This window comes from Lissotriton helveticus, chromosome 1_1 (genome assembly GCF_964261635.1).
Source record: "Lissotriton helveticus chromosome 1_1, aLisHel1.1, whole genome shotgun sequence".
In the NCBI taxonomy this organism is placed as follows: domain Eukaryota; kingdom Metazoa; phylum Chordata; class Amphibia; order Caudata; family Salamandridae; genus Lissotriton; species Lissotriton helveticus.
The window spans coordinates 371,678,595-371,703,617 of record NC_136057.1 but is presented as its reverse complement, the minus strand read 5'-3'; the positions used below and the strand labels follow the sequence as shown (position 1 = coordinate 371,703,617).

Genomic DNA, 25,023 nt, shown 5'->3' with positions numbered 1-25,023 from the left:
TTCCCTGGTTTACCCAGCGAAGATGTAGTGTTTATATACCCGAAAGGTACCCTCAGGGGTTCTACCTAGAAGTGTACTATGAGCATGTTGGGCAAGGATGACGATAAAGTGACCCTTATACAGTGTTATTATGCAGAAGATGGTAATCCTGCTGTGATACTGAGAATCCTCATGCATAATACACGAGGCTCGTTTTCGGAGAAAACCACACGACAGTCACGTAGCACCTAATTAGGTAGAAGTTCAGTGCCAGACCTGTTATGTAGAACAATTCTAAGACAGATGTAGGTAAAAGGTCGTGTAACTACCTAGACCTATGTACATTGTGGTTCATAACAACCACTCCTCTTCCGACTGGATGGGCTAATCAATGCTCAAATATGCCCGTTTAAAAAAAAAAAAAGCCTTTAAAAAATGTCTAAAATGTGAGTATAAAACATCTAAAAAAAAAACCACAGTATATGTTTTTATAAAAAGTCTAAGCCCTACGAGTCCTCTAGAAAGTCAATATACTGCTAAAATACAATGGTAGGACAGATATAGGTAAAGATTGTGTAACTACCTAGATCTATATTGGGGTACATTGGGGTTTATAACAGTGCCATAGCACTGTACGCCGATATACTCTATGGCACTCTAGTCTACTCTGCACTACTCAACTCTGACATTGCATTCAACGCCACTGCACTCTAAGCCTCTCTACTGTACTGTGCACTACTCTACTCTGGGCCAGTGCACTTTACCCCACTCTACTATCCATTACTGCACTCTATACCTCTCTAGACTAGGCCATTCCACTTTGCATCACTCCCCTCTATGCCACTCCACTCTGCAACACTGATCTCTACTCTGAAACAATTTGCTCTACGCCACTGCACTATATGCCACTCAACTCTGCACCACTCTACTCTATGCCACTATGTTCTGCCCTGCCCCACTCCTCTCTACTATTTAACAATCTCCTCCATGCCAATGCACTCTATGCCACACTACTCTACTGAACTCTATGCTATGCCACTCTACTCCTCTGCAGTCTATTCTATGCCACTGTACTCCAAACAACTGCACTCTACCCCACTTTACTCAAAACCTATGCACCCTATGCCACTGCAACTACGCCAACCACTTGGCACTATTGCACTTTATGCCACTGCATGCTACGTCACTCGACACCATTGCACTCTGACACTGCACTTTACTCTGTTGTACACTCACTGCTCTCTGCACTGCTCTGCAACCCTGCACTCTGTGACCTTTTACTCTAAAATCCCCGCATTCTTGACGCTCTTCTCTACATGACTGCACTCTACTCCACTGCACTCTACCCTGCACCACTTTACTCTACTCTGCATTACTTCACTCTACCCTGCACCACTCCACTCTTTGCCACTCTACTCTGTGCCAGTCTACGCTACGGGTCTGCAGTTCACTCTGCACTGCTCTACTCTATGGCACTTCACTCTACTCTGCATCACTGCACTCTACTCCAGTGCACTGTACACCACTTTACTTAAAACCAATAGAATCTGCACTATCTACTCTGCAGTACTGTACTTTACGCCACTTAATTCTAGGCCACTCCACTCCTTTACTACACTCACAAATATTTAGCAAACCTACAGTGTGTCAGTTTTTGCTAATCTTAACAGTTAAAAGGATTTTTTACAGCTTGTTCATTCCAGTGGGCATGTTCTGTTATCAAGAATGAACATGTTAGAGGGCATTATCATTGAGATAATTGCCCTCCACTCTGGTTATGCGTCATAGTTCAAAGCTTGGAGCGCATAACTAGGGTGGAAAGCAATTTTCATGATAATGCACATTAGAATGTTCATTATTGCTAAGCTAGATGCAGAATAAAAGAAAAACAACCTCTAGAAGAACCGCATTGAGAAATGTGGCAACAGTACTTTGTAATGTGGTTTAGTGATGCAGGAGTTGATCAGTGGGGAAAACAAATCATCAACTTTAAATCCCTGTTTCTTGTCATGATTGTACTAGAGTTGTGGGGGAAAATAATGTCTGCCAGTGACTGGATGACCTAAGTTCGTTTTAGTAGAATCTTTTGTGGGTTGTGGTATTCGTGCTTACAAAGAAACCTGCTGTGAATATACACCCACAGGTATATAAAGCTGAAATAAACCTTAATCTAAGTTTTGCTCATTTGCAGGACTCGAAGATTACGTCTATGGAGCGTGGCCTCCGCGATATGGAGGAGGAGATCCAAATGCTAAAGTCTAATGGGGCATTAAGCACAGAAGAGAGGGAGGAGGAGATGAAGCAAATGGAGGTATACCGAAGCCATTCCAAGTTCATGAAGAACAAGGTAATTTCACTTACTTAAACAAAGGGTAAAGTGAGCTTGGTTCAACATAGTTAATGACACTGAGATTGTGAAAATAGTTGAGGTGTCTTGTTCCACCTGTATGACTCACCCTAAACAATTGCTGTGCCTATTTAAGGAGATGGAAACCTGCATTAGGGCTCCTTTGTCACTGCAACTGTTTCTTAAAAAATTAAATCAACATTTCTCTTCACTGTGGAGATGCTTCCTAGCCCTAAATGTGTTCTGTAAAAATTCGAAACTTTTAAGTATGTTATATCACTAAAAATCCTTAATGATGATTATCACGCTATACCTTTTGTTTACTAAACTTTCCATCCAGTGCTCAAGCAGTAGCTTGACATGGTGTGGAAACCATTGCTGCATGTGCAAAAAAACAGTATTGTGCTTGACTTTATTTTTACATTTTGATGACTTACAAGTAAGCTAAGCAAACAGCTTGTGTTATGCAGTAAATACTTTTAAACAACAACGGTCCCTAGAACGAGGAATATGTAATCAATAAATATAGACTCAGTCGTTACTATATTCATAGGACATGTCCAGGCGGACAGAGGTCTAATATTTACTTAATCAAGAATAAACAAGGGATTTCAGCAAAACAGTACGTAAGATGGGGCACAAGCCTGTGTCCTACTTAACAATACACAAACGGGGGTGGGGGGAAAGGAACCAACAGGGGGCTCAAGCACAGCTTAACGGTTTGTTACACACAGGGAGTACACAGTGTCAAAACAAAAAAACAAATCGCAGATTACACCTTTACAGTTTCAATGAACACACGTTTTCCATGTATAAGGTGCTTTATAGTGTCAACGGCATTTCGATATAGTAACGACTGAGTCTATATTTATTGATTACATATTCCTCGTTCTAGGGACCGCTGTTGTTTAAAAGTATGATTCCCAAGGCCGTGGTCGACCTTTTTGGGTTCCCTTGTTGCCTTAAAATATATAGTTGTGCAGTAAATGGTTTAACCCTTAATATTAACCCTACTACACCAATATAAGAAATTCTTTCACCCAAAGGATTTGCTTATTGGTCTGTGAAAGTAGCTCTGGATGATGGCAAACCTACGCGATTGCTAAACGAAGCATAAATCTACCTAATCTAGGCTAGTTCTGATGGATCAGTTTTCATTCTTTGATAATTTAATAATCCTAAACTTGATCATGCCAGACCAAATCCAGATTTTCAGGCCTCACAAAAATCTTAATAACATATACAAAAAAGAAAATGAAGGTGACATTTAGCTTGCAGTATGTGCCTTAGTTTAGTTTGTATTACTGTTGTCTTCTAATGTATGAAGCTTATACTTTATCATAGCAACCCACACCTGTATCTTGATTCTGTTTATCTTTCATCCGTGGTTCCAGGATTGAACCATGATTCTTCATTACCTGAGATCACTGGCATTCTAATTTTCCTTCTGTTACTTTTCATTCCAAAATCATGTGGTATTAAATATCTTTTTTAGAGCACAGCATTCAGTTAGAATGTTTCTGTGTGAAGAGATGTTTTTGGTTTCTACAAAACTTGAGACTCTACCTTTCAAGTGTGTGTGCAAAGATGGAGTACTCCTGAAGATCTGCCATCAAGCCATGATGAGCATTGATGCATCATGGCTTGATGGCTAAGAAGTACAGTCCATGGTCCACTTAGTTCGATATGTCCTAAAGATATTTTCCCATATGATGCGAACCCTGTGATTATGTAATGTTCTATGTATAAACTGGGATTTAAACTGGATAAACATGTGGAACAGGAGTTAGTGCAGTGAATGCAAGTTTAGTGTGATATTTATATTTTGTAATCCTCAACAACATTTTGTTTGCGCAGTAGTAAGTTATGTATATTTGAGGGTAACTGAGATGAGCAGTGTTGCAGTGGACGCTGCAAGAATACACAACTGCATCCACTGAGATTACACAGAAATGAAGCAAAAGGTAAATGTAGTGGAGCAGTATGAGGCAGTAAACATTTTTTTGTTAAAGCAAAGATGAAGTTAATGTTAAGTCTAGATTTTACAATATTGAGGGGTTTTTGTTCTTTCCTCAAGGGATTGGGACTTGCAAGTTGAGCAAAGGTAGTCTATCACAAAGCGGATCCGGTTTAATAGAGTATTTGTATTTATTTTATTTCTTTGATGTTATGCATTTTTTTGCTATTATGCCAATAAGGCAATGCAGGCAATACAGGCAATACATATTTACACTCTAACCATACAATCTATAACCCCATACCATACATGTCATTGTTTAAAACCTAAACAATGAATCTGATAAAAACACTTACCATACCTTACAACCCACGGACATTCTGATTAATATGATTATTTATAATCAAACTACCCATTTCACATCACTACAGTCTGCACCTCTAACTTCACCAAGTGATTACATAAAATCTATCTTAAAATATTGTCAATGAGTCATTCAATCAAGACAGAAGCACATAAAACCTATATATCTCTTTTAAGAATTGTGGTTAAAAAGAGCTATCCTAATTCATACTATATGAATTAATAAAAAGCAAACTGGGGCATAACCAACATCTAAGCACACCATAATGTTCAATAGTAAAAAAAGAACACCATAGTACAAGTAAAAATCAGCAGTAAAAATATTTAGTTCAAAGTAACCAACTGTTCAGGTACAAAAGATACACATTTCCCTACAGCATGACACAATCTCATATTATTGCATTTTAAAATTACAATAATTAAATCATAAATCTAGCGCACCTGTTAAGCTCTAAAAACGGGGAGTAACAACCCTTTCCTTTCTTTATCAAAGTGTGTACAAAATGCAATTACATGAGATAGACACAATGGAGAGCATTTACAAAAAGTGCATACGATGGTGTCAGCACTATCCCTGTTATCCAACTTCCAGTGCCCAATCTGAACCTTAAGTAACCACCTTGCAGTTTTGGAGCTTTTTATATCACACAAATACAATTGTTTATCACCCCCATAATGTGTGTCCAATAAGTAAAACAGGGTGTTTCACCTCTCCATATCTTTAAATCAGAGTTTCTAGATTTCTGTCTAGTTATGCGTTTCACTACTGGTTTCCATTGCAGCACTAAAATACTCTTGAGTGTCTAATAATAATGATGTATCCAAATAATCCTTGATTTTATGAAGGTTAGCAGTCCATGAGCCTGTCTCATGTGCCTGTAAATATGATTTCATTGCCTCAGGGAGCAGTCGGCCAACCCAATAAGGCAGGCCCAATAATTACGAATCTTTTACTTGTATTTAAGTATTATATTGGTATGGCCCAACTCCAACCTCAGTGCATTATTCACTGTACCCCTGGGCAGGCCAAGCCATCTCTTCTAGATGTTTATTCCTATAGTATGCAACCGGTCAGTATTTTTCAATGAGAGGACATCACAAACATACAAAAGCAAATTTACTATTTTCGCGTTGTACTTTTTAACTACTTTTATGGATTTATGCCCCAATGCAAAGTCCATTCTTTGTAATGTACCTGCAGTATCCTTAGATCGAGCTTCCTTTTGAGCCATATGAGCTTTAAAATATAAAACTGTTGTTTTTAAAAAGGAGGTCTAAGTATCTATACTACTTTACTACCTCTTCCTTGGCACTGCTAAGCCACGACTTGTGCCTTATTTTCTGAACAGTTCTCCTAGAAAACACAATAACTTTAGTTTTGGAGACATTGATTCGTAGATCATTTGCCTTACAATATTCTGAGAAGGCTTAAAGTTTCCTCTGAAGGCCTACCGGAGTATGGTCCAGTAAAACGGTATTCTCTGCGTAGTACAGTGATAAAATAGCATCCGTACCTAGTTTGCGGGGATAAGAGCGAAGTTGGTTTAGCACTAATGGTGCAACAGCAATGGTAGGTTGAAAAACGGCAAGTTGCCAATATACACCCCTGCCTTAAATCATTAGGAGTATCTATTTTCCTAGACGGTGGTCCATTTCTCCCTAATTCTGTCTCTTTCATAGAGGATTCCCAAAGCTGATTAATTTAATTTAAAGAGTTTGGCTGACATCAACCGTCTGCGTGTAGAGGGGGGCTGAATCTCGAATCTGTGACATCTGGCAGAACCTATAAACTAAGGACCAGCTGAGTGCTGTCTACCTAAATGAAGAAGCCGATTCCATATCAATGAAGGACAAGAAGCAATCTATGGGAAAGAATAAATAAATGCAGAAAGGCGGAAATTTGCAACGGGCCCAAGAGATATTGGAAGAGTGGAATTGCTATAAACCAAGAACAAGTTTCCAAGAATGAGACAATCCATTTATGAACCACACCATTTGTCACAGTTTTAGAACACCTTGGAGTAGGAGGAGAGATGCCAAAGGCATCTGAAATATCAAACAAACTTTGGAACCCCCACACCTCAAAATATTATCATCCTAACCTTATCCAATACTGAGATCATAATCACTTCACAGATCTTTCCTGGCCTACCACTGGCTGGTATAGGGTCCAGGATATTATTAATTTGTGTGTTGTGAAGATGTGAGACAAACAGTTCACGCACTTAGCCTTACTGGGAACTGTAGAGCGATGAGGTACCTATATTCATTGGCTTATAAAATGGAGCCTTAGCAGTAGTTTGATGGTCCTTAAGTTCTGTTTTCTAGCTTTGTTAGTAGCGTCCCAAAACACAAGGCTTTGCACTTTGATTCGTTTTTCCTGCATACATGTGTTTTCCCACAATGCCTTTTATTATTGATTTGATATTGTAATAGGGATATATTCTAATTCAATTCCTGTATTTCACACATTTTATCTCAGCTAGAAGAGATCCTGTTTTTCTGTCAGAGATGTACTCAGTGTGACTTGATCCAAAATAATTGTTTTATGCCTTTGTAATTTCTCGTTTGTGCGTTTTTTGGAGAAAAGGTGATTTGTTAACAGGCATGACCAGCGTCAGCTGAGCTTGGAGGTCTGTGGCCCTCCAGAGTTGTCTAGTTTCAAAATCAATATTAAGGGGCTGTAAAGAGACTGGTTCTCAGAGGAGCTATGCTCTTATTCACGGCTTTCTGAGGCTGCAACCTAATGCCTCAGTCAGGTCCTGTGTAGGAGTTCCTGTCTTTTCAAGAGACTCGTTATGCCCAGAGAGTACCTTGATATTGATGGAGGTACATAGGGTAGAGCTTGAACTCCAAAATAAAAGACTTGAGTTCAAGTGGAGCCCCTTACTGGTGAATATCTGTATTATCAATGCTTCATCACCAAGTTCAGGATAAATGACCATGTCAAAGGCCTGAATGTGACCGCATTTGCCACCTATGCAAGCCTTGGTGAAAGTTCAAAGGCGCATAGCCGAGCTACGTGCCCCCTGATGCCTAGATATCCAAAGAGATTCTTTTAAAATTAGCACAATCTTGCATATGGTACACTGATGTACTAAACATGGAAAGATAGAAGCAACAGCACAAAAGTAATTCAAAATACCAGGCAGTCTGGTACTGGGAACAATACGTTTTTTGAGAACCATATGTCTGTGAAATGGCACCCCTGAATGGACACACGCCAGAGACATGGGGTCTGATGTATGAATACCCATTTGCTAATTAGTAGGTGTAGTTAACGCACCAACTGGTTTTCGAATGGATATGCTACTTGCGATGCATTCTGTGTATTTCTAGTTCTCTTCCTTGCCTCTTTCTGGTCCCGTCCATGCCTCCTTCTGTCCTGCTTCCTGGCTCTGCCTTCCATAGCTCATCCACACTGATGCCTTCAGTGGCCTATCCACGCTGTTGAATTTACTAGCCCACCCTTGCATTTCCTCCTGTTGCCTCACTGGACCTCCTCTCACACTGTTCTTTTATTGGTGTCATCTTATGTTCTGTCACTCCTTATGTTCACCCTTTCTCTGGACCCATCCTGCCCATCTCACTCCCTGGCTCCTTTTGCACCTTCCCCTTCTTTACCCCATATGTGGTTCCATTTGCTGCCCTTCCCCTCTGCTTTTCCCGTTCTTGGTCTCCCCCTACACAGCTCATTTCCTCCTACTGTTGCCATTCACCCGGCTTTCTTCTGTCCTTCACTATCTGTGCCACCTTACACTGTTATACTCTCTGGCTTCCTCTTATGCTTTCACCTTCCCTGACCTCTTCTAACATTTCTCTTTCCTCTGTGCTGCCCTTTTTCTTCAACCCTTGCTTTCTTTCACCCCTTACTCCATGACTCCTTCAGCTGTTCCCTCCCATTTCTGTTCCTCACTTTAAAATATCCCCAGGCATTAGACTGGATCTGAAAAAGCTTAAGTAGTACCTCTACATGCTGGTAGGTGGCGTCATTCGGCTCTGCATCAAAGTTGAAAGTGCCTTGCCCGGTGCCTATGTAGGCACCACTCCTGCTCGTTGACTTCAGTTACTTTCTTTTCGCACCAGATGCGCATATCGAGAGATCCGGATGCTGGGTCTGATGATCTCTTGCATCCTTCTGATGAAGCACACTGAATGGCATATGCAGGCTCTGCAGTGGGATTTGCCGTCCCAGTGGGTACAGTACCAGGGGAATCTTTCCACCCTGGTCCAGATTTCGGAAGGAGACTGCAGAAAATCTGAAGTGGTGGTTGACAAACTGCTATTAGATCAGCGACGGCCCCCTCTCACTTCCTCACCCAGAGCTGAGAGTTGTGACTGATTTTTTTTTTTAATGTTTTTATTTTTACTTGTCCGTTCATGTTACAATCATAATTCCCACACCTGTAAAAACAAACCTTCCCAATACATAGATCAAGAACAATACAGTTTTATTATGTAGGAACAGCAGCTATCAGATACTGTGTACACTATACACCTTCAGAAATAATGGGATCCGAAAGAACAGTATTTAAAACATATTCAAATAAACAAAGAACTCCCTCCCTCCCCTCCCCCCCGGGTCAACAAGATACATCCCTCCTGTTGCCTATATAGCATGGAAATCGGTAAGGAGAGTCGTGACTGATGTATCACTTCTGTGTTGGGGCGGCCACCTGAGAGAGGTGGAAATCAAAGGACTCTGGTCTCCGGTGGAATCTCGACTCCAAATCATTTATCTGGAGCCGAAGGCTATCCACTTGTCATTGAAAAGCCTTCCTCCCATCCACTAACGGAAGGCTGGTTCATGAGTTTGACGGACAACATCACTGCCATTTGGTATTGCAACAAACAGGACAGACTGGGGTTCGTGGACACGGGTGGCTTTGCACCTGGCTGGAGTGCCAGGACATCTTCTGGTAGTGCAGCACCTGGCAGGATCTCTGCATTCCAGGGTAGACTAACTCACCTGTCGATTTCTTACAGATCATGATAGCATTTGCATCTGAAGGTAGAGCAAGGTCTCTTGATTTATTCACCACTGCTCACTAAACACAATGTTGATGCTTCTGCAAATCTCTCTCTTGGAGACGTGTTCCACTTAGACTGGAACCTGGAAGCCTTTTTCCAGACACTACTGCTGTCTCAGGTTCTCAAGAAGATGAGGACTAACTAGGCACAAGTCATCTTAGTGGCTCCAGACTGGGCGAAGAGAGTTTGGTATCCCAAACTCTTGAGCATGAGCATCTGTCCTCTGATTAGGCTGCCCTTTTGGAAGGAACTTCTGTAACAGCAGCAGACCACGGTCCTGCACCTGCACCTTTGCACACTGCACCTTCATGTGTGGGGATTCAGCGGCAATAGTTGTATACTTTTGATCTTCCTTTTGAGATTTGTGATGTCAACTTTGCCGCTAGGTGTCCCTCAACAAAAACTGTATGTCTGCCATTGGTACAAATGTGCGGGAAGCTGTTCCTTGCGACATGTTGTTCCACTTTCTGTCTTCTTGTTGGAGGTGGGGGTGTTTGTGCTGTTAGCCCTGCAAGGCCTTGTTTTGGGCACTGTTAAGGTTTGTTTCTGCTAACTAAACTTTTTTTGCGGTTGCCGCATCAGCCTTCACTGTTTGTCACTTGTTGTGACACGATTCCTTAAAGGCTTGCTACATTTGTTCCCTCATGCCCCTTTCATCATGCCCCAATGGGATCTTAAAATGTTCATGATGTTTCTTAAGGCCTCCCCATTTGAGTCCCTATAATCCCAAATAAAATTGAATGGTGACGCTGGTACTGCTTTTGATAAAGGCAGGAGGGAAATGATAGATGCAATTGAGGGTGGGCAACAGGGTACTCATGACATCAAGGGGAGTTCGCCTAGAAGACCACAAATACAACTAGTCCCTGAGAGTCTAAATATGCACCCTGGTAGGATAGCAACATATAGCCCAAAAGGTACTGACCTAATACCCAACAACGATGTACTACAGCTTCCTCCGGCTTCTTGCCCATATGTGGTAGTGTTAACTGGAGTCCCGTCGCTAAGAAGAGATCAGAAAGAATCTTGGTCTAACTTACGGAACAAAACAGTGGACTGGCTCACAAAATGTAAAAGATTCCATCCAGCAAATACCAGTGACATTTTGATGGTTCGTAGAGTTGGGTGGTTGGGTTGTTCCCCCAAGAACATTAGAGGAGATTGTGTGGTAATAAACTTCAGATGCCCGCAACTAGCCAGGAGAATACTTGAATATCAGGAAGAGACTCTCCCTCAGGGCACGTGTATTAGTACCCTTCCACTGGGTTACTTTTACAAATCAGCTGTTGGTAGCAAAAGCAGCGGTTTGGTTTCTCATGTCCCACTAGCTAATAGATTTGATGGCCTTTCAACTTTGGATGATTTAGACTGACTGAGTGGTATAAGTACTTATGCAATTCCCCTTGTAAATTATTGTAAAGTAGTACACAGTGCCCAAAATGTTCAGATAACACCGATTCTACAGGGTGTAAATGTAACAACCAGAGGGGGAGGGACCAGAGGTTGTCCCACCCACACAAACATCTACCCTGAAACACATATAGGACTTTTACATGTTAAAAATGTATTAGTAAATTTGGATGTGCACGAGAATCCCGATATAACGGGCAAAAGTAGGAAACAGGAGGTAAAGTTTACCTCCTGGAACATTGCAGGCCTTACTAAGAACTTGCTGGATATGATATGGGGCGATTATGTAGACCAGAGTGATATAATCCTCCTACAGGAGACCTGGTCATTGGAAATCCCTCACAGATTGGGTTTTAAAACATTTAGTGTGAATGCTAGCCCCTCTGTTAGAGGAAGACCATCAGGGGGTTTGGTCATCTGGATAGGGATAACCCTTGAAATTGATATTACTCTGTTGTATATTCAGTCCCAGGTCCTGTTGGGTGTAAAAATTACTACGCAAGATAATAAGGACCTATATTTAATTAATATCTATAATAGGCCAAGTGCACCCAATAAAGAGTCGTTGGTAATTGAGCAACTTGATTTTTTTCTTAGATTCTATAGGGCCTACGCCGCGGGTAATTGTTGGTGGTGACCTAAACTGCAAATTCAAACCGATATTGGGTCTAGATCTGTTCGCAGAACAAGATATGGCGTACAATATCCCGTCCATAGATAGTAGCAGGGAGGTAAAGTGTACTGTTGCTGCGATACAAATTTTAAAGCTTACTGTAGAACATGATTTGAGAGCGTGCACCGGGCGCTTGCCGTCAGACAGACCTACGGCATTTACATTTTGTAGAGGTAGCTCGCGAAGTCAGATAGATTTTATCCTGGTTTCAATAAACCTGTGGCATTGTGCCATTGATTTTAAAATTTATCCTAGAACGGAGAGTGATCACTATCCTTTACAATTGAAACTAGAATCCCAGCTTTTTAAGTCATCCACAGCTGGAACCGAAGGGAGTGATTTAGCTGCCTGCGAGCTTCTAACAAACAATAACAGACGAGCCCTGAAATGGCGTTATATTCTAGCTAAAGATATAGTGATAACAAATATCTATAATACCTTCGCAGATATTATTACACCACTCCAAGGTGTCTCAATAGGGGAATGTCGTGTACTGGACATGCATATTAAATTGGTAGATACACGGACCCCGTTTTTAAGTAACATCTATAAAGAGAATAACGGAGGAAGGATTAATCAAAGAGAGATAGGGAACCCCTGGTATAACAAAGATTGCAGACTAGCTAAGACTTCTTTAACCAGAGCAATTAAATGCAAGAACACAATAGAAATAAGAGCAAGAAGGAAAAATTACAATAGAATACTTGTAGAAGCCAAAAAAGCCTGGGATGATGATATCTGGACTGATTTAATTACTGCAGCAAAGTCCAAAGATCAGGCTGCCTTTTGGAGTCTAATAGCGAGGGGAAATAATATAGGAAGGACTGCTAAAGATCTTTATGTAGATGAAAACACCTGGGTAGAAATTGTTTCCCGTCTGTACTCCAACACTGAGGAACCCTGGGTAATAGAAAAAGAATTGGGAATTGCAGCAAAGGTAGTTGATATCCACTTTAGTTTAGAAGAAACTATAAAATCAATACAGGCTATCAAATCAGGGAAAGCTCCTGGACCTGACAAAATACCAGGGGACTTACTGGAGCACGATTTGGAAGTTTGGGGCCCGTACATAAACTTTTTATGTAATTCAATCGCTGCAGGTATGCCAATCCCCGATACATGGAAGGGGCAGAGATTGTGACATTATTTAAAAAGGGTAACCATTATGATCTGGCAAATTATCGCCCAATAAGTTTAATTGATATATTACAGAAAGTTTTTGCCAGGCATATTTTAAATAGATTATTAGAATGGATGGACGAGGCAGATAATCTATCAAAATATCAAGCACGGTTTAGAGCTAAAACAAGCACCATTGATCAAGTGTTCAGATTTACTTGTATTTGTTGGAAATATATTACTTTAAGGAAGGGCAGTTTATATATTGCCTTTGTTGATCTAAGGGCAGCCTTCGATCTGGTACCCCGGGCTCTTTTGTGGGACTCCTTAAAACATATTGGGGTGCCAGAAGAAATCCTTGTGCAATTGGTCAGGTTACACGTAGGGAACTAAGCAAGAGTCAGATGGGGACCTAGGGGGGAATTATCTACGGCAATACCAGTGAGAAGGGGTGTAAGACAAGGCTGCGTGCTGGCACCTACACTCTTCTCACTGTATGTAAATGATATTCCCAAATATTTAGAAAATTGCAAACATGATTCCCCACAACTCGGGGGTGAAGTTATCCCAGCATTACTTTTTACTGATGATACAATCTTAATTTCGCTAACTCCCAAGGGACTGCAATGCCTAGTGGACTCTTTTAACACCTATTGCACAACGAAGGGCCTTGAAATCAATTCAAGTAAAACTAAATACATGTCGATAAACCCGCACAAATCCTTTAAGAAGAATTTAGTTTTAAATAATCACAAATTGGAATATGTGGAAAGCTTTAACTACTTAGGAATTACCCTTGATAGTAAATTGTCCTGGAAAGGGTAACTAGAAAAGAGTAGGGTAATGTTGCTCCAAAATTCATTACCAATATTGAAAAAACATGGGGCTAGTACATCTAAGGCCGTTTCTCCAGCCCTGGAAGTTTTTAGGATTAAAGCCCAATCAACCGTACACTATGGGGCAGAGATTTGGGGGCCATACTGTAAAAAGAATTGTGAACGGGAAGAAAACCAATTCTTTCGGAAACTGTTAAAAATCCAAAATCGAACGCCCTTAATTCCACTATGTTTGGATATTAATATAAAACATGTAGATCATCATGCAGTATTGAGACCATTACTATTCTGGATTAGAATTTGGTCAACCCCTGAGCTGTCCCACTACAGAGAAGGCCTGGAGGAGATCATAAAGATAGACCGAAGTAAGGATATTTCCTGGCTAAAACACATTATATTATGGACATAGAAGTTAGGCTTATCCCATTATTGGGAGGACCCATTACAGCTGACGACACTCTGTAAGCAACATATAAAGTCTATTTACTGGACCCACATGGCAAATAATATGTTGCATAGTTCATCTGTTGGGTCCTTAACCTTGAATTTTACAGCCTTTAAAGATGTTGCCCAATTTGAACCTTTTCTGGACGAGGTAGGCCCCATGTTAGTGAAATCCCTATTCTTGCAGTTTAGATATGGGATCTTACAAACAAATGCAAACATATCTAGATGGGGCCGAACAGAGGCGGATAACAGAAGTGATGCATGCTCGTTATGCACAGAAGAGGTTAGAGAAAATGATGTGCATATACTCTTCTTTTGTCCTGCATATAAATTAGCCAGGGATCGATGGATCAAGAATCTCTGTAGGAATTTGGGTGTTAGAAGGTGTAGTGAGGCCGCACGCATACTAAAGACTGACACGTCACAACTAGTCGTCTTTTGCGTAAGCAGGTTTCTTCTCAATGTTTACTTAATAAGGAAGAAAGCTGGGTTAAAGCTTTAGAGGAAAAAATCTTACATTCTCATACCTAACGTCAAATATTAGATTATTGTATCTGCACTTTCCAATGGGTTGTTTATTGTGATTGATGTCTCGTCCTCTTCTGAAATTTTTCTTATATTTCTTTTCAATTGTATAAATTTTATTGTAATATAGGATGCCTAGCTTTTAAATGTTTTTTTAATAATGTATTTATGACAATGGATTAGGTTTAAGGCGTATTTGGAACCGATCATATAAATTGTTATTAATTTTTGCCCCTTTCCCTTGTTGAGCCCCTACTTAGGATTAATTGATATTGTAAAAATTTAATTTTTTAATGTATCTTTTATGGTTACAATTGACCAAAATAAAGATTATTGAATGAAGGAGTCCCCATAAATCTGTCATCTGAAACTTATGACTCTTAGGACGGTCTTCTTAGTGGATATTACATGAGCCAGGAGGGTCGGTGAGTGTCAATCTTTTTCAGTTAACCCCTATTATGTGCCCTGGTTAGGCCCAAGTAACAAAGCTGCACCTTTTTCTTACATTGTCCCAATTGTGTACAATAATATTTTTACTGCTGGGGTGGTGCCTATATGTGCACTGTGCACATCACTTCCGACATGGATGACAACGCAGAGCCGCTGGGCTCCACTTACTGGTGCACAGATGTACTGCTCAAGGTTTTTCAGATGGAGTCTGAAATCTGGAGAATATTCTAAGGTGAAGAATCTGCACTCAGAAAAGTAGAAAAGTGTCGCTACCAGAAAAGGCATTACTGAAGGTAAGTAACATGGCCATCATTGCCCTTTCCTCCATACTGCCCTTCTTAAGCATTCACTCGTGGCATCTGCATTTCACTGTGGCTCCCTGTTGCTGTTCCCACTGCCCTCCCATTACACTGCTCTCTCAGTTGACCTCCACTGACCTTCTCCCATACCGACTGCTTTCATCTGTCCCTACACTTGACACAATACTCCCCTTTCTTTCATCATGCCTCTCCCTGGCATTTGATTACATATTTTCCTGGTTTGTATGCTGTCCATCATCATGTCCACTTCAGGTATATTCCCCATACTCTGTATGCATCCAGACTACTCAACCACGCTGACCCCTCTTGTGTCCTATGCTTCTCTTCCAGACAGCCCTCGCCAATGCTCTCCTGCCCTCCTGGCTTACCTGCTTCCCTGCCTGTTTTTTTGGTTTTGGTATGGTCGATCTTTAGCTAGGGGCTGGACACCCGGGTCCGGACGAGGTGCAGTCAGTGTTTGTGGCATTAGATGTCTGGAGCAGGGGAGTCTTCCAGGTATGGTAGTGTGTCAGCGTATTGGTGAGTATTGGGGCTGTTATCAAACTAAATGTTTATTTCGGGATCACCCGATTAAACAGATTGCCTTTACTTGTTATTTTGAGTACAACTAACTCTAAATACGTACAAAATACAAATGTGTAGGTCAGCCATTAAAATTGCAGTCATTTTATTACACAATGTTGCTTGTTTTTTCCTCCAGCACCATGATGCCAAAATAAATCGTTACAATTGGGCCACTTGTATCAGTTTTGAGTATACAGAGACCAGTTGTGTATCTTGACACTCCTATCAGTAGACAGGCAGGTGCAATTCACTTTTTCCGCTGTAGTTTGTAAGCCGAACAGAAGAACAAGTGCGCTTATGTTTCTAGCTGCAAGTGGCACTTTGGGTAGAGGTTGGAAGAGGTACAGCTACTAAAAGCAGTCAGTCAGTCAGTCAAAACAAACTTTTTTTGGTTTGTTACAACCATAAAAGTACAATTTACATCTTATCTTACTAAAAAGGATAAAATAAAAACAGCGACAGATACATAGCACGGCGGTATCAATAGACATATTACTTCTTGGTATAAATATGAGTACTATCATTTTTAAAATCGGAGTATTATATCAATAAAATTAATAAAATCACTTAATTCATACTATACAACACCTCCTTAAACATGCAGCACTTACTATTTTAAACACTAATTGGTTCAGACTTATTTAATATCGAGGACTTCTATAATTAGATCTTACTCTGTGCAGTTGAGGAACCCCTTAACTTTTTTCATATATTTCCCCAAGGCACAGGCTAATATCTAAGTTTCCCATTTCCATCAACAATTTAGCGGCTTGCATCCTGTTTGTAATAATATACTTTTTAAAAATTGGGCATAAAAACTCCTTTCGTATATCTAAAAAACACAAACAATCTAATAAAATGTGAGTAATATTGCAGGTAGTGCCTAAAGTGCAAGTGCAATTCCCATTACATCCCATCATTTGATTTCGAGCTCCATTATTAGCGAAACATGGGTTTATTCCAATTCTCATTTTTAGGACTTCCTGCCTTAAGCTATGGCTTGGTAGCCGATCTACATAGGGAAAATGTTGGTCAAGCTCCCAGGCTGATGTCATATGGGCTACCGAGCATTTTTGTGAGAGGTACTCCCGGTCATAAGTACGGGACATATCGGTTCCTTGAAGCCTTAGTTCTTTCTTACCTATTATTATATGGTCTTGTAGCGGGCAGACCTTCAGTTCGAGCACCCTGTAGGCATTCCTTATTGATACTCTAGACTCTTTTGCCCAGGGTAGCTCACTCGTGGTAATTTCCTTTTTGGCCCATTGGGAAATTTTGAGCGACTCTTCAGCTCCCAATCGCTGCCAAAATCGTACAAGGGCCATACAGGCGGTTATCGCCCACGAGGTAATTCCCAACTCAATTCTTGCCGCCTGTACCATAGAAGATTTAGGCAGTACGAATAGTCTTTTTAATGTATTTCCCTCCTCTCTATCCCAAGAGGTCTTACCGCTTAGGTAAATGACTTCGGCTCCATACAAGAATTGAGGGGGCACCATTGCTTGATAGGCTTTCAGGACCGGTCTATCCGACATTTCTCCATAGATATTATTGAATTTTTTTAAGCCATTCACGGACGATAATGCCCTCATTTTTAATGCTTGTATATGAGTATACCATTTCAGGGTACCAGAGAACCACATTCCCAGATATCTATAATCGGCTACCCTCTCAAGCAATACTGTGCCCAAGTACCAAGAGAACTTTGTTTTCCTCCTACCAAAGCAAACAATTTTTGTTTTCTCCATGTTCACTACTAATTTTTTGCAAGTACAGTATTCTTTGAATCGATTTAATTTTCTTTGGAGCCCTATCTCCGTCTGATCCATGATTACCAGATTGTCCGCATAAAGGAGGCACGATATCTGGTTTCCTCCCAGTTTTGGGTTTGCCCCTCTAATCTCTCTTAATTTTTGGGGTAGGTCTGCTAAAAACAGAGAGAATAGTAAGGGGGCAAGTACACACCCCTGCCTTAAGCCGTTCCCAATTGGGATTCTCTTCGTCAATCCTCCCTCCTTATCCAGAATTATCTGTGCCCAGTTTTCAATATGCAGTGCTTGGATTAGGGCTAGCAGGTCACTCGGTATTTCATACCCTACCAGTGTTTTCCACAGTTGCTCCCTGTCCACGAGATCGAAAGCTGCACGGAAGTCCACGAAACAGCAGAATAATTTCCCACTGATCGATAGACTTCCGTGCAATGGACCAAAGAGCAAAACAGTGGTCAACCGTTGAGTGGCCTTCTTTGAACCCCCCCTGTTCTGGTGGTACTATCTGTTTATCATCCACCCAATCCTTTAATAAACCCAAAATTGCTTTAGAAAAGACCTTTTCGCCTATATCCAATAAGTTTATTAGGCAATAGTTTTTTGGGGAGTTTACATCACCTTTTTTATGTATAGGCCTGACAATTGCCCCCTTCCAATTATCTGGAAACTTACCTGTTTTTAGTATCTCTTGGAACATATTAGAAAGAAACTCAGCCCACCAATCTATGTTCGTTTTTATTATAATTGCTGGTAAATTGTCAGGTCCTGCAACCCGTGTTAAGTTTAACCTCTTTATTATACCTCTAATGGCATCTGGGGAAAAGTGTACTTTAATTTCTTCCCTTATTCCAGGCCAAACATTGGCCATTCTTCCCTCCCCGACTGGCCATATACCATAGATTTCTTCCAGGTAGGTCACCCACTTGTCCTCTGGTACCGAGCAGTGTAGAGTTCCTAAGACTTTCCCCGTACATTCCTGAACTAACTTCCAAAAGCCTCTCACATTCTTTTCTTCAATTGTCTCAAGTAAATTCCCCCAACATTTGTCCTTAAAGGTTCTTTTTTTATCTCTAATAGTGGCCTTATATTTTATTTTTAGGTTCTTAAGTTCTATTACCGCTTCATCACTATAATTAGCTCTTAGGCGTCTCTCCTGTTTTCTAATACTGGCCTTGACCTTCCGGCATTCATCATCGAACCAATGGTTGGTACTACTGGGGTATGATTTCGCATTATTTACTAATTTATGTTTACCGTGCTTTAATTTTATCCTGAGGCATTCTACCATATCCCTTATTGTATCCTCATAGGTTATGCCCTCCTCTGGTGCTAGGTTATCTAAGTTCACAGTTAACTGGTGTGCACTCAGTTTTTTTATATATTCATCGGTAATTCTCGTAGTTAGTCGCTTAGGGTATTCCACATCTACTGGTAGCACTTTTTGTCTGTGTGGAGAACTATTCACCTGGAGTTTTATCTGCAGTGGGTAATGATCACTACCCTCTAGCCTAAGAATTTCAAATTGTTTAATTAGATAAAAGTTCCAGGCCTGTATGAATGCATAATCTATTGGGCACATTTGATGCCCTACTTTAAAGGTACGATTCGCGGGCCGGTCTGCTTCCTTTCTTCCATTTACGCAGACCAGACCCATGGCCCCCAACAGTTGCCCAAGCTCATCATCTTGGGTTGAGATCTCACAACTGGGAAAATGTGCCAGCTCTATTTTGTATACTCCTAGCATATCCCTCAGCCAAGAGTCCGTTTTAATGGGATTTAATCTATGATTGAAGTCCCCCAGTATCATTAGCACGTCTCTTGGATAGCAATCACATAGGTATTCCAGGTCTGATTTTAAATATTCCAGGTCAGTCCTATATTCGTTCGTTTTACCTTTCTGTATATACACATTGATAATACACAGATTTTCGACCCCTAACATATTGTTTAGGGTTCGTACCCTACTACCCAAAGCCCAATTACACTTGAGTTCTAGGGATTCCATGTCTTTGGCTATCCTTGTTGAGACCAGTGTCATCTGGCCGCCAGAGGGTCTACCTGATAAGTTCTTTTTTGCAGGTTTTACGTGGTGAGTGAAGACTTCCGTTACAGGGGTTTCGTCGCACAGCCAAGTTTCCTGGAAGCATACAATGTCATTTTCCTTCAGGATGTTTTTGAAATCTTCCTGTGGCATTATTCTATTGTATCCATTTACATTCCAGGACAGAATGGATAGGCTGTGCAACGACCCTTCTTCCTAATCAATGTTGCTCATGTAACCGTCTTCCTCACCATTCATGTATGCCAGTTCTCTATATCTATTCCCAACAAGTTCATCTCCATCCCACCTCTGATCTTTTGGTTTTATCGTAATTTCCAGGGCATCTTGTTTGCCTCTCCCCAGGCTAATCATTTTTATTTGTCTTTCTCCTAGGGCTGCATGGTTTCTAAGGAAAGAGTTCCCTATTTTGTTCTGTAACACCTCCTCCCTTTTTACTATTCTAATTCCTTCCCAAAGCATCTCGGACTCTGCCTTTTCTATTGCATCTTTTATTAAGGCTGAGTGGAGTAGGACCTTTGTTATTTCCTCCCCCTTGCTATTCGCCGTAAACCCAACTTCTTTTAGATCAGCAGTACTGACATATCTTAGGCTGGGGCACATTGCAAAAGACGATAGGAGCTGTGAGCAATTTAAGGGGTTTAATTTCCTAGTTCTTTCCCCCCCCTTTTCCTGTCCTAATGGCTCTACAAAAACCCAATTGTCTGTATACAATTCTGGCTGCCGATGTTGTGCTGTTCGCTCTGGCATCTCTCCCCTTCTGTGCCTACTTGCTTCTTCCCTTTCTCTAGCTCTAACCCCCTTCACCTGGTTTAGGTTTGTGGGCTCCACACCTACAGACGTGTCCAGCCCCCAATCTACTACTGTGCCCTCCTTTGTCCCAGATTGGGTCCTCATGGTAGCCTTTTCGCCTTTTCCCAATCTGTTCCTTATTATCCTCCTACTTTGATCGTCAGGGCTATTGCTACTTGCGCCTATTTCAGCGAAGTTTCGTTTTTTGGCTCCTTGCCTTAGCTCCTTATCCGTTGTCTTATGAGCTGGAGGGGTCGTCCTCCCATACACCTGTTGCTTTGCGGGGCGGCAGTTAGCTGCGGCCTTTCTCCCCCTCCTTTGCTTTGTTGTTTTTTGTGTTCTATAACTTCTTCCCCCATACCTTTTTATTATCATTGGGCAGTAGTATATGTATTCCGTAGGTACATCCTCTGAGTGACTACTAGCCCTTCTCCCTACTTCCCCACTTTCCGCTATATTCTCCTCCTGGTCTTCTACTGGCCTTACTAAAGCGGGCATCATGTTTTTAATCTGTACCAGCTCTCCAATTATATCCCTTTTTTTCTTTCTTAGTCCTCATAAGCCACTTCCCACCCCTTCTTATCTTATGGCACCCTTAGGTGGTTTTCAACTCAACTATGAGAGGGTGTTTCCTACTGCTTGTACTGCAGGCCTGTAGGCTTAAGAGGGAGGATGGGAGGTACCACAGCCATATCTGGTGCAGGAAAGCATATAGACTACATTGACCTCCAAGAGCATCCAAAGTGACTTAATCATCGGACCGTTATTCTTCTCACATCATTAAAGTCAAAAGATATTTAACTCCCGTTTCCCTCACCCGTAGTGATTTAACAATAGATTCCAAAACTGGTGCTTCTTATTATTTTGCCCAGCCATGTCCAGCTTGGCTATGACTCTCATAGCTCTAATCCACATTAAGTCTGTCGGAGGCTCTGACGATACCCATAGTTTACATATTTCTCTTCGAGCAATCAAAATGGCATAGAAAAACAACTTAGAATTATCATCGAGGCCCTTACCTTGTGTGTCCAATCTACCCGAGATGATCTGTTCAGGGCTTACCGTGATATTTTGCTCCATCATTTTTGATAGCGTTGTACTTACAGCTGCCCAAAAGTCTTGAATCTCTGGGCATGTCACAAACATATGAATGTCATCTTCATTTGGACTTTTACACTTAGGGCATAACACCGTGCCCCCATCTTTGAATTTAGCAAGCCTCTTTGGGGTCCAATATGCCCTGTGGAGAGTGAACAAATGATTCCTCCTTAAATTTGCAGGTTTTACCACTTTATAAAGAATCAACATATCTACTTGCCATTGTTCTTCTGTTGCGATCCTCGGCAAGCACTCTCCCCACAGGACCTCTGGAAGTAGGAAAGGACCATCTTCCGTTTCGACTATTTCCCAATACCACGTTGCCACTTCTTTTTTGATCCGAGTGTTTGAAACCAGCTTCTCTTCGAACTCGTTGTGTCGTCCAATTAACTTTCCCTTACCTACCGCCCAGCTTTGTATCTGCAGATACTTACATTTTGCAAAGTTACGACCCCAAAGTTGCTCGCAGACCGCCCACGGAAGCAAAGCTCCTTCACAAAACAACTCGCCCCAAACCTGTGGACCCTCTGTTTTTAATATCCTAGCTAGATCATCTTCCGTCCAACTTGGAGCCCCCGGAGCCTCCCAGATTGGTGCAGCCACACTAAAATATGGAATTTTTATCACTCGCCTGATACGGTACCACACCGTAGCTAAGTCTCTTAAGACCTTCTGTCTAACTTTTTTAAAGTATTTTGGATCTGCAAATTTATATAAAAAACCTCGCACATGGCATTTTTCTACTTTCAACATGGCAGCAAAGAGGTTATTGATGAGTTATTGGGGGTTCCAAGAAGCATTCTACAGTTCTTAAGCAAAAAAGCCCAAGAATAAAATTGAAAGTCCGGGGCTGCTAGACCTCCCTTGACATATTTTCTCCGAATTTTTTTCCAAGATAACCTTGACCCCTTGGAGCCCCAAATAAATGAAACAGTTTCGCTCTGTAATTTAACTACCTCTTCTTTCTCAAACATCAGAGGAACCGAATCAAATAAAAAGGTCAACTTAGGAAGCACCATCATCTTAACTAAATTTACCTGACCAATCATAGTTAGTGGTATTGCACTCCAATTTCTCAGTAGTACAGTAATGTCTTTCATTGCTTTAGCCAGATTTACCAATGTTAGCTGTTTTATATCTTGAGTAATTTGTATCCCCAGGTATCTGATCTGTTTTTTTGAGATTCCAGGTGCCACCGCCATATTCCAAGCCATGATTTCAGTTTTATCAGAGTTTAATTAATATCCTGAGACTTCTCCAAACTTTGTGATGTTTTCAATTTCAACCAGTGATTTTGCCAAATTTGATGTTAAAACTACAATGTCGTCCGCATATAGCCCTATCTTCCTTGACCAGCCCTGAAACGTAAAAGCAGGAATATTTTCTGTCCCTCTTATTTTGCAGGCCAGTGGTTCAATATAAAGATCAAATAAAAGCGGGGACAGGGGGCACCCCTGCCTGGTTCCTCGCATAATCCTGATAGATTTTGTAAGAACCCCGTTAACCAAAACCCTAGAGTTTGGCGTGTGGTATACTCGTGACATCATTTGAAGAAAGTTTTCCCCTAGCTGCAAATGCTCTAATAAAGTTTTCAAAAACTCCCAATTTACACGGTCAAAAGCTTTAGCAGCATCTAAAGCCACCACCGCCAGAGGAAGCTTTTGATCGACAGCGACATCTATGCTACCTATCAGGGAAAACGTTAGTTCATTTAGGTGACTACCTTTCACAAATCCTTTTTGGTCTTCGTGAATAAAATACGGAATGACTTTGCCCAACCTATCTGCCAGAATCTTGGCAAACAACTTGTAATCACAGTTTAAAAGTGAGATAGGTCTATATGAATCCATATATTTTGGAGGTTTGCCAACTTTAGGTATGATGATTATATTTGCCTGGTCCCACGATGCAGGAATCTCCTTTTTTTCAGAAAACGCCTCATTGAACACCTTTGTTAGTAGTGGTGCCAGCCCCTGCATCAAACTCTTATAAACTTCTACAGGAAGGCCATCGGGGCCAGGTGCTTTGCCTTTTTTTGCCTGCCTAATACCTTCCTCTACCTCTTCCTGCCTAATCTCTCTGTTCAAAACTCTTCGGTGTTCTTCCGTAGAGGGCTTTAGAACCCTGACCCACTCCTCCACCTCCTGTCTGTCCGGATGCAGCTCTTCACTGTACACTTCCACGAAGTAATTATAAAATGCTTCCACAATCTCGTTTATGTTTGAGGCTGATTTTCCTTCTACACCAACCTGTATCTCCTTTATCATGTTTCTAACCCGCTCTTTCCTAACCTTCCATGCTAGAAGTTTGCCTGGATTTTCCCCGTATTCAAAATAATCCTGCCTAGAAGCCTCCCATCTCTCCTTCACCCTTTTGTTAATCACGGCAGCGAGTTGTTCCTTTAACCCTTCCAGCTCTTGAAGAGTCTCCTCCTCAGGAGCTCCCCCGGAATTTATAATAATGGTTTCATACTTTCGAATATCCTGTTCCAAACTCCGTACTTCCTGGTAATATACTCTCCTTCTCTTAGCCCCCAGAGTTCCCAATCGCCCTCGGAGAAAAGCCTTAGTGGTCTCCCATACAATATCCAATCTGGTTGATCCTATATTCTGTTCGATAAAGACCTCAAGCTCCTGTTGAAGGGACTGCATTGCTTCCTGATCATACAGAACTGTACGGTCCAGCCTCCAGACTGAATCTGCGTCGCAACTCCCAATTTCTAGTACTAGGGAAACCGCTGAATGGTCTGACAGATGAACCCCTACGTGTACAACCTCTTTCACTTTATCCATTATTCTTGCATCTAATAAAAAGAAGCCTATTCTAGATCTGTGACTGTATTTTTGTTATTGTAGTATGTGTATCCAAGCCCAGTCCCAGCCTGCCTCCTCCAAATATCACATAACCCAAACTGCTCTATTAAATTTTTAACACTGGCCGCCATTTTGTAATTTCCTAAAGCTCTACTGTTCGCAGATCTGTCAAGCTTGGCGTCTAGTACTGTGTTAAAGTCCCCTGCAAGAACTATGTAACCAGACAACCCAGTCATCTCTTTTGTTAGTTCTAGCAACAGGGTGACATCGTCTTGATTAGGGCCATAATAACCAATAATATTATATAATGATCCCCCTATCTTTAAGGTCACGATCAACCACCGGCCTTTCTCATCCGCTATACTACTCTCTACCTGGCATTCTAACCCATTTCTAATTATCACCAGTATTCCTCTAGTAACCCTTGTTTGTGGTGAACTATAAAAGTGCCTTATCCACCGAAGTCGACCC

The 25,023-nt window shown here is 41.3% G+C and overlaps 1 protein-coding gene across 10 annotated transcripts in view; it reads left to right on the top strand.

Moving 5' to 3' along the window:
* Positions 1-25,023, top strand: part of ERC1 (ELKS/RAB6-interacting/CAST family member 1) — a 2,156,751-nt gene that overhangs the window by 398,232 nt on the left and 1,733,496 nt on the right. For all 10 annotated transcript variants that reach the window (XM_078673690.1, XM_078673694.1, XM_078673688.1 and 7 more), the window contains exon 5: positions 2,171-2,326. In XM_078673690.1, coding sequence (XP_078529816.1) covers positions 2,171-2,326 — 156 coding nt within the window. The remainder of the gene's footprint in view (positions 1-2,170; positions 2,327-25,023) is intronic.